Raw genomic sequence first — 10,428 nt, 5'->3', positions numbered from 1 at the left:
TATATATATAGGAAAAATGAATATATGGCTATCATGTATCTAAGTTTGGGTATAGATTCCATCACATATTAATTTTTTAATATTTGTTGCAAAATAAATAAATCATATGGCTCCCATGATTTTTATGGTTTAAAAAATTAACATGTGAGGAGTTCTATACCCAAGCTTAAATACAAGATAGGCACATATTCTCTTCCCTCGTATATACAAAAACATACAACGCATCAATTAAAAATTAAGAGTAAAAAATTGAAAAGAAAGAGGGGCCGGGTGGGACCGTGGGTGATGAGATGAGGGATTGGTATTATATAAAGAGATTGGTGTGGTGTATAATATCCCTTCAATTCTTGGCTTCCTTCGCCTATCTATCTATCTATAAGCATTATCATCACATATCCATTAATTTAATTATCACCAAAACGTACGACATGGGCAATTGTCAGGCCATCGACAATGCGAGTTTTGTCTTACAGACCCAAAACGGCCGAGCCGAGAGGTTTTATGCTCCCGTCTCGGCCGCTGAGATGATGAAGCTTCATCCTGGACACCATGTTGCTTTACTACTCACCACCACCTTTTACTCTTCTCCACCACCAGCTTCCTCTTCTAACCACCACCACCATCATCATCACCGGCATCCCAACAACAATAACAATAATAAAAGCGACAACAATAATAATAGTAATAATAATCAGCCGCTTCGAGTTACTAGAATTAAACTTCTTCGTCCCACAGACAATCTTGTTCTTGGTCATGCTTACAGACTCATCACTACCCAAGGTATATATGATCAATTAATTAATCCATTAATTAATACTACAGTTTTAGTTTAATTACTTTTTAAGCAATTAACAGAGAGTTGTGCTAGTGCATGATAAAGAAAAGTTACCTACACCACTGTTTTATTTTATATATTTTAGTACTAAATACTCAATACTTTGTTCTTAATTATAATTATTTGATTAGCTTCACTTTTATTATATTTCTCACCAAATATAAATGTTACTCGTATCATTTTTTTTCTTTCTTTCTATTACGTACACCTTCAATCACAAGAAGAAAACTAGCTATATATTTTGTTATTACAAAATTATATGATGGTACAGGTCGAAAGCATATATATATATATGCTTAATTTAGTTATACTCCGTCTTTTAAAACCTATATATATATATATATATAGTACATAGAATGATGATCAAACTAAATATAGACTTAATTGAAACTTTATTTATTAAGTTTTGTTTATTCCAAAATCAAAAGTGTTTATTATATTACTTGACAGTAATTACACAAGCAGCAAAGTCAGTCTTTAATTAGTAAGCAATTTTATTAATGTTTGTATATAGTTAACTATTTCTTATTATATATGTATTAATTTATTTATTTTTGATCATGTTAATTGTAGAGGTGATGAAAGGAATTAAGGCAAAGAAGAACGGAAAATTAAACAATAAGAATTATCATCAGCAAAGCGAATCCAATTCAAACTGTGATCAAGCATCAGCCATAAAATCACTTAATCAATCAGGAAAAACCCACCATCAGGTTCGTAATATATATATATATATATATGTTTATAAAGTTAAAATACATAAAATGTTGCTCATATCTTTTGTTAGTTTAAAAGGTGTTTTTGTTAATTTACCGTAAAGTAATTTATCCAAATCTTACCAGTACGTGTAAATCTCTTTTACCCAAAAAAAAGTTATTTATATATTATATTCATGTAACCTTATTATCGTTTCTTTTTATTTATCATTTAATTTTTACAACTAAATTAAAAAAACATCTCATAAATGCATTTGTATGTATATATGCAGATGAGAAGAGTAGATAAAGATAGGCCAATAGTGAGCTCTAAATCAACGGGAAACAAACCAAGAGGATGGCACCCATCGTTAAATAGTATCTCAGAAATAACAAGCTAGCAAACTTATTAAAAATATTAGCTAAGCTATGTTTATATCGAGATTTTAAAGTTTTTTTTTTTTTAGATTAATTTTTTTTTTTTGTGGGAATTAAGTTGGAGATTTGCATTTGGGGACATGATGAATGATGCAATATCTTGAAAAATGAGATTTTGCCTTTCTTTTTAAGTTTTATAATGATTTTGCTGTGTTTCAAGAAATGCTTTTGTTAAGTTTCCGTTGAACGGATTGACTTACATGTAATTTTCCCCACCTTTGTAATTATTATAACTTCTTCTCATTCTCTTTTATTTTTGTAAATTTTGTTTCTACTTTTTAGTTGATATTTTCAATTCTATGAGTAAACTAATTGATCGTTTTAGTTATCCTTTCAAGTATAAAAATAAGTCATATGGATCGAAATGATGGGGAAAAAATAGTTAATTTTTATGATACTAAAAAGATTCTTGAGTTAACAATCTAAGAAATCAATAAAAACTGTTATAAAACTATCAAAAGCTTGAGATAATAAGAATAATGATTAATTAACTTAACTGATATATCTAAAAATCACTTCATAATAAGACGGTAACATTTAAAATATTCAAAAGATAAGATTAAATTTTTTTTTTTAATGAAATACACATATCAAAGATTTAAAGTTTTAGGTTAAGAAATAATAACTTATATTGTACTCGTAGTAGTTAGAGAATGATAACTTATATTGTATGATTTTATTTTATTTCATTTCTTTTGATTGTGATTTGTTCTAGTTATACAAGTATAAATAACAGCTTGTATGAACCACCGAGCAATTATCTTAATGGTACCAGGGATTTCACAATAGTCTTCTAGTGACGTAAGATCCGGATTCGAGTCTTGCTGAGGGTGTAGGATGTTATCCCAATTAAATGTTGTGTCATTGTGCGGTTTAATTGAGGTTTTCTCCTATACAGTATTGAAGGTGAAGAAAACTCTCGAACGCATATCCGGTTAAAACAATGTATGTTACACTTTCCGTTGTGTGTCATCCACATTTAAAATAAAATAAAAAAAGAGAAAAAAAGCTTGTAGGAAAAATTCTTAATCACTTAATCTATACAAAGAGTGGTAGTAGAAAACTAGAAATGTAGAATATGGTGTTCAAATTGAGTAGATAGGCTTGGCGCATGAGTATGGTATGTTCAAATTAAGGAGTAGATAGGCTAGGCGCATGAGTATATGGTGGGTTCAAAGAATATTTGATGATGAAGTCGAGGCAATTATCACACTCCAACGTTGTAATCATAAATATTCTTTTCTTCAACTAATAATCATTCATGCCCCCACAAATACTCATCTCGTTTGGCAATTGCTAGATTTTGCTCTATTTCTTTAATACTATCTTGTAATGCTGAAAAAGTTGATTGGGTGCTAAAAAATTAATCCGTATACAAGTTTAAATGGTCTAACAATTATTAAAGCATATATCAATTTATAGGCATAAGAGAAAAGTAATAGTTTGATACTTCTTATAATTAAGTTAGATAATTATTTGCACACAATTTAAAAAGATTACTTTCGCAAAAACCCAATACATAAGGTCTTTTTACTTGTAGTTTATGTATTTTTTTTTTTTTTTTTTTAAAGGTGTGGATCATTTGCTCGCAATAGAGGATCTAGTTTACGTTGTCTTAATCGGGTCTCTGCTAGAGAGGCCTCACCCTCAATACTTAGTAGGAGGAGAAACTTCGAACTAAACCGCATGAAGACACGACTTTTAATTAGGGTAAAACCTTGTCCCCTCTGCAGGACTCAAACCTGCTACAGTGGAGGACTTTATTATTAAATTCTTTCAAATGTCCTTTTCATATCTCGAACTCGGGACCCCCAGAATGTAAGTTTTTATATATCATATTTATATGTATTGTTTATAGCAAGTAGTTGCTTGTAATTATATATAAAAAAACAACTTATGTACAATGATCTTTAGGATAAAACTAAAGTCTAAAGATGTATAGAATGCAAAGCAATAGAGGAGGGACAGGGTAGAAAGTGATGAGTGGTGTTTGTCTTTTTGAAGGGAAGACGATAATGAAAATTGTGCTACACCAATAGCATGCTCCAAAGCATGTCCAATGACCCACAAAAACAAAAACCAAGATTTTTTTTTTATTGGAAGGAAAACACAACAAAAACAAAACATAAAAAAAACAAAAACAGAAACAGTTGCAAAAGAATCCTATCCTGTATATGGACCTAGTTTATATTAACATTAAGAGGAGGTATAAATTATAGTAATTTTATCTTAACAAGAAATAGTGAAACTTCCCTCCAACATTAGCCTTTTTATTGTTTAATACATTATTTAGCTGCTCAATCCGCGGGTGCAACTGATCATCGACATGACTCATGAGACTCATGTATGTCAATAAGAGCAGTTGAGATTTTAGACCTTTTAATCAAATCGTTTTTGCTTATGTACACATGCATCTGATTTCCTTGTTCTAGAGCCCCAAGCTTAGAACAAGCAGATAAAGATCAAACAAGAACCGCCTCATTAGGATTTAAATGGGTGGAGCTAGTTCCAAACAAGCCCCAAGCTTTTCCGCTCGTATATGTAAATAAATGGAGCTACCAATCTAGCTACCACTACCCCAAACAATATTAGTCCAGGTGGTCGCTTCTCATTAAGGTAATTCATCGTACTCCTTCGGTGTGTGAACTATTTCTTCAATGTAACACTCTCAAAAGGAATGCTTACACAGACATCCAAATTAAAACCGAAGTCTAACAAGTTGTATAACATTTTTGAACGGGATTAATTAATATGATACTGGCCTCATCGAGCGATGATGATAGATGTAAATGGTTCCAGTGGGCACTACTTATCAGTCAAAACTGTTGCTTTCCACCTTAGATTCTACAGTTAATCTGGGTGTGAATCTTCTTGCTTCTACTCACATTAGTGTTAATTAATTTTCTCTTTGAACAGAGGGAAATGATTTCTGTGTTCAGGCCTATACCGGTATTTTTATATTTTTCCATATGCCCGGTTACAATGATTTTCCTAGTCACCCCAATTTATTTGTATAGGACAAGATTTGACCACAAAGCTTTTAGCTTCTAGTCACTAGACGCCTAGACATTGGTGATGGACTAATGGTTATTCTTCCTACTCTTCTTCATCTGCTAATTAGTTACTGTAATATATTAACTTTCTAAAAATTCAATGTCATCTTCATCTTCGTCTTTTCATTTTTTTCTTCTAGGCTCTTTCTATCAATTTAAAGGTATACAATAAAACAGAAACATGTATACGATATAGTCATGCAAGGATGAAAGCAGATTTCATTATCATCTCCAAAGTGACCAAACATTTTTCAACAACAAACAAAGCATTGTGTTTATATGCAGGAGCAATGCCAGACAAAGCATCATAAAATCAACGATTTTGCAGATGCAAGTTTTCATATACTGTTAAAGTTATTTCATTCTACAGGGTCTTCGAGCATTTTTGTAAGAACGATAATTGGCTTGCAAGAAGGAAAACAAGTTAGTTTATGAAGGCATTGTGCATCAATTTATTACTGCAAAAATAAAAAGGCAAATGCACATGAAGTGAAAAAAGTCATGACAAGCTTTGGTAACCAGGCTTATGGTTGAGTTTCTAAATCAATGACAGCCATCTCAAATCCCACCCATTTTTGCAACATTATTTTGAAAAACAACACTGCCTACTCATAAATTATTGACAATCTTTCCAAGCATAAAAAGAACAATAATCACCATCAACAACTTCTTGAGGCTTCTACTTTGACTGAGCTTTACGAGCTTCTTCTCGTGTGATAGCCCTAACATAGAGCTCATAACAACATCCTGAAACAAATTTAGAACATATGTGTGATGTCAGAAATAATTTCGACGAATTTCACAATATAGAATGCACGGATATCTTGTTTAGCATTGTATATTTGTATGCTTAAACAATCAGCAAACAGATTTCATCAATGTTCACAAATCACCATAGTTGTTAAGGGCGAAAGCGAACTCCAAGCGCAATGACCCCAAATGGGGCGTAGGCGAGAGGCGCAAAAAAAGCGCGGGCCCGAATAAAAAAAGGCGTAGAGGAGTATATAAAATTTCAGTGTCTCTAACAAATGATAATGAAGAAAAATTCAACTAAGAAGGTATATAAAATAGCAGAAGAGTCTTAATAATATAAATATAGAAGAAAACTTACATTTTAGTTAAATGAAGAATAGCATGATGAATGATGATATTGATGATAATGATGTATACCAAGAGATTTTTGGAACAAAGATTCTGTTGTGATATCCCTATAATAAAATGAACTTTTATGTGGAACAAAAGGTTTATTTATATGGAAAAGTGTAGCTAGGCGCTTCATACAGTTAGTGGGCCTTGGGCCTAGGGTTTCAGGCGTTAAGGTTGTGCCTTGTCCGCCTTTTGCGCCTAGGCGCAAGAGGCGCTCGCCTTTGACAACTATGCAAATCACAAAGAGCCCAACCTCTCCAAAACTATTTCAGATGTGTCATGCAAGTCAGTTTCGAACTTTATTTGCTCAATGGGCTTTAGATCATCTGAAACTTAACTAAACAATGATGTATAAGCCTAAAAAATGAAAAAGCTTCAGGACAATGATTATTACTACCCAAAGATTAATAGTATATAAAAACTTTCATTTATATGAAAAAAAATATTTAGCAACTCATGAAGGCATATTTACTAATTAAACAAGATTCAAAACTAACCATTAGGCAAAACCCTGCCTGAATTTACATAAAACCTCAAAGGTAGCAAAATAAGCAGCTAACACAGGTGGGGCCACAGGGTCAACTGACGCTTTTCATTTCTTTTCAAATAATTATAAGCAGCTAGTGTATTCTATATGATTGAGTGATTGACGATTAGACTGTCGAAATAGTAATATATATTTGTTGAGAAAGCAATAAGAAAACTTTAAGCATTTCAAAAGACTCTGTGTTCACTTTGTGCTAAGCTTTGAACAGACGTAGCCAGATGACTTCATAGGTATATATTTGGAATGTTGATGTTGCAACTGTATCTGTTAAACCAATACAAGGGGATGTGGCAATTTCCTATATCTACATAATCACCGAACACCAATATAGATACACCCCTTTACCAGTAAACCTTTAAACATATTCATGTTGCCATTTTGATTTGATTGTGTGTTTTAAACGTTTATATATAGTCCAAAGGAAATACTGTAAGGTGTATCACTAGCTAAAATTACACCTTGAAACATATTAGGGGGTGTTTGGTTCACGGAATGTTTTTGAAGGAATTGGAATTTGTTAATGGAATTGGAATTTAAAGGAATTGGAATATGAAAGTTTTAAATTTTGTATCCTGTTTGGTTGACAGAATTCAATGCAATGTAATGGAATGTACTTTGTATCAAATGACAAAATTATCCTTTTAATGAAAAAAACACATAATTCAAAAAAGAAATAAAAAATAATGCGACATCCATTATAGTGAAACAATACATTGATTGCAACTCATAATTAATAAAAAAAAAAAGAAAAGAAAAGAAAAGAAAGATAAACTCCAGATCTTGCACATGGTTAACAATCAATTCTACCCCTTTCATCAAAATTAAAGCAATTCAAGGGTGGTGTAGATTTCTATGACGACTCCGAACACAAACATATAGCTTTTTTTAATTCCCTACAAAGATTTCAATCGGTTTATATGTGTGTGTGTGTGTGTGTGTGTGATGAAGATTCAGATTAGAGGTTAAGATACAGGTATGGATAAAAATAGAAGATTAGTAGACAGTAAGAATATGTTACGGCTGACAAAAAAAAAGGGGCTTTTAATTATGGTAGGAGGGCTTTTTTGTCAAAAGATTGAATTCCTATAGAATGTAAAATTTTCCATCAGTTTATTGATGGAATTCCAAATTCTCTATATCAGGGAATCTGTTGGAAAATTTCAAATTCCAATTCCAACATCTATCTCAACCAAACATGGCAATCAATGGAATTCAAATTCCAATTCCTAAGAATTACAATAAATTTCGCGAACCAAACACCCCCTTAGGGGTGTGTGTGTGTGTGTGTGCATTTATGTATTACTAGAGATGCAAGATGAGAAAACTTCAAGGCGAGTGGAGTGCAAGACATATTTTGAATACTTTATAAAAAGTTTCACAAGTGAGATAATATAGCAGTATCAAATAAAAGTATTGCTTGAGGATATCTAACACAAGATATTTCAGATTCATTTCAATTTAGGATTGACATACCAGCTACAACAGCAATAGTAGCGTAATCTCCAAATCTTCGGATGTTTGCTGCACTTTTCCTATAGGATTTGAAGCGCTCTAGTGCTGGGTCTTTAGCTAAAAGCTGCAACATAATGCCATAAAAGGTTGAAAAAGCATATACTGTAGCGGATAATGGTACTCCAAAAAAAATAGCACATTTGACTTTTGCAAGTCAAATGGGTATCTTTTGATGAACCAATAGGAACTCTTTCAGTTGTAGATCAAAAAAGTGATTATCACACGAGCTATGAAACGCGGTAGTTACTACAAAGAATATGTTGAAACGAAGAAGCTAAAAACATGAAAACCATCTTCATCTTAAGATATTTGAACTAAAAAGTACAAAGCTTGATCAGTAGTCCGGCTTCCTTTGGGAAGCTGATGCCATCTCTCTTGAGGGGTTTTGACTTAGCTTACTTTTCTAGGCTTTTCCGCTTATTAAAACTTTAAAAGCAAATAGCTCATTTTTGCTGGTATATGAGCTAGTCAACGTGAGCTTGTTTATTTGAGCCCAAATGTTCAAGTTCATAAGCTCATAAGCTGTGGCAACTGATATAATTGGCCTTTTGAAATTTCAATAAGCCGATATTCCCATAGAATAAAATAAAATGATCCAAACACCCCCTTAATACACATTTAGTCATTTAAAAAAAAAATAATAACAAACGGATGTGAACTGATTAAGAAATACACGAGGAGATATCGTCTAATGAATTACGGCATACATTTCACAAGTTTTCCAAACAGATACCATATTTTTGAGTTTTGATAAATGAAAACAGTGTCAAGCAATAACAGCGGACGGGGTAACCAAATGAATGTAAATACTATATTGAACTAAACTAGGACTCCTTGTTCTAAGACATGAGAAATAAAAATCATGAAACTAAATTAGGGCTATGTCATTAAAAGTGAAATTCATTTCAAACTACTTTACACACACATCATACTACTAATCATAAATCGGAAATAAAAATTAAAATGATAATCAAAACAACAACAAGAATAATAATAAAACAAAAACTTACAGCTTTCTCGCGAGCTCCAGGTTCTACATGAAGTTGACGTCTAGATTGCAACGGTAAACCCTCGGCCACCTAAAATCAATTATTCAATTGAAGAAGAAAAAAAAGTTCAATCGGCACACACACACACACACATATCAAACGAATTGAGAAATTGATGAAACTATATATAGATACAGATGGATGATATACCTTAGATTGGGAAGAAGGAAAGATAGAAAAGGTGTTACGTTTGAGCGAGGAAGCCATTATCTATCTATCTGAGGTCACGCTGGCTGGGTATTAGATGGTCGCAGACGATTAAATAATTTTTGATCCGACGATGGATCTTGATGCTTCTGCTACTGCTGGTGATACAAATGGTGTAATCTTTCTATTTCATCCTTTTACTTTATTTTATTTTTATTCTTTATCCTTATATTGTGCTGACGTAACATAAGTTTGATGAGAGGGCTTTTTAAGAATTTTAGGTCGCGTTTGGTTCACATAATCTGATAGAATTTGATGAAATTGGAATTAAATTTCATTCCTTAGTGCGTTTGGTTGCATAAAGAAGCGGGAATCTCATTCCATAGGAATGTAAACATTCTATCATTTGATGAAATCTCCATTCCTTATGGATGGATGAAGAAATTTCATTCCTTCCATCACTTGAATTTTCAAAAAATCAAAAACATTCCGTCAAATCTCATTCCTTCAAATTCCAATTCCTTTGAAAGATTTCATTTTTTCCCAAAACATTCTATGAACCAAGAATGGAACTTCCAAGGGGCCAAAGGAGGTCTAGTCTATGTTGCACGGGAACGGAAAACGGGTATTGATACGGGAACAGAAAACGACAAAACTCAAAAAATCAAGAAACGAGTATGACACGGGTACGGAAATATAAATACATATAAAAAAGTAAATATACATTTGTAAACAAATAAATATACATTTAAATGGCTTATTTATAGTCCAATTAGTATTGAATAATTAAATTATTACAAATTTATATCTTGAGGAAATAAGTCCGAACTAAAACTTTCATATTAAAATAACTGTTATTAAAATTAAAAAATAATAATTAAATTTATTAGTAGTTTATTGCAAAACATTTAATTAATTAACAATAACTATATTTATGTAAGTTTTTGAAATTCAAGGGGTGTAAATGATAAAATAAATTATGAAGTTTCTAAGGGGTCTAAATCGA

The 10,428-nt window shown here is 31.9% G+C and overlaps 2 protein-coding genes across 2 annotated transcripts; one reads left to right on the top strand and one right to left on the bottom strand.

The window, feature by feature from the left end:
* The first annotated feature begins 355 nt into the window (after positions 1-355).
* LOC122589255 (uncharacterized protein DDB_G0283357) lies at positions 356-2,221 on the top strand. The gene is made up of 3 exons (XM_043761522.1): positions 356-780; positions 1,409-1,548; positions 1,824-2,221. Exons 1-3 carry the CDS (start codon positions 429-431, stop codon positions 1,929-1,931), a joined length of 600 nt encoding a protein of 199 aa, XP_043617457.1. The 5' UTR covers positions 356-428; the 3' UTR covers positions 1,932-2,221.
* A 3,224-nt stretch (positions 2,222-5,445) lies between these two features.
* Positions 5,446-9,613, bottom strand: LOC122588546 (succinate dehydrogenase subunit 7B, mitochondrial-like). Its single transcript, XM_043760679.1, has 4 exons — positions 9,426-9,613; positions 9,237-9,305; positions 8,188-8,290; positions 5,446-5,768 (listed from the first exon to the last, which is right to left on the bottom strand). The coding sequence occupies exons 1-4, from the start codon at positions 9,480-9,482 to the stop codon at positions 5,701-5,703; spliced, it is 297 nt and encodes a 98-aa protein (XP_043616614.1). The 5' UTR covers positions 9,483-9,613; the 3' UTR covers positions 5,446-5,700.
* Positions 9,614-10,428: the final 815 nt, after the last annotated feature.

This window comes from Erigeron canadensis, chromosome 2 (genome assembly GCF_010389155.1).
Source record: "Erigeron canadensis isolate Cc75 chromosome 2, C_canadensis_v1, whole genome shotgun sequence".
Lineage (NCBI taxonomy): Eukaryota > Viridiplantae > Streptophyta > Magnoliopsida > Asterales > Asteraceae > Erigeron > Erigeron canadensis.
Note: the sequence above shows the minus strand (reverse complement) of the source record. Positions and strands in the feature narration are given on the sequence as shown.

Bases quoted from the DNA above. Each gene is read 5' to 3' on its own strand.
- LOC122589255 (XM_043761522.1), top strand. From the start codon at position 429: ATGGGCAATTGTCAGGCCATCGACAATGCGAGTTTTGTCTTACAGACC. The intron at 781-1,408 runs GTATATATGATC...TGTTAATTGTAG, and splicing joins CAGACTCATCACTACCCAAG to AGGTGATGAAAGGAATTAAG. The intron at 1,549-1,823 runs GTTCGTAATATA...GTATATATGCAG, and splicing joins CAGGAAAAACCCACCATCAG to ATGAGAAGAGTAGATAAAGA.
- LOC122588546 (XM_043760679.1), bottom strand. From the start codon at position 9,482: ATGGCTTCCTCGCTCAAACGTAACACCTTTTCTATCTTTCCTTCTTCC. The intron at 9,306-9,425 runs GTATATCATCCA...AATTGATTTTAG, and splicing joins TTCCTTCTTCCCAATCTAAG to GTGGCCGAGGGTTTACCGTT. The intron at 5,769-8,187 runs GTATGTCAATCC...AATTTGTTTCAG, and splicing joins TACTATTGCTGTTGTAGCTG to GATGTTGTTATGAGCTCTAT.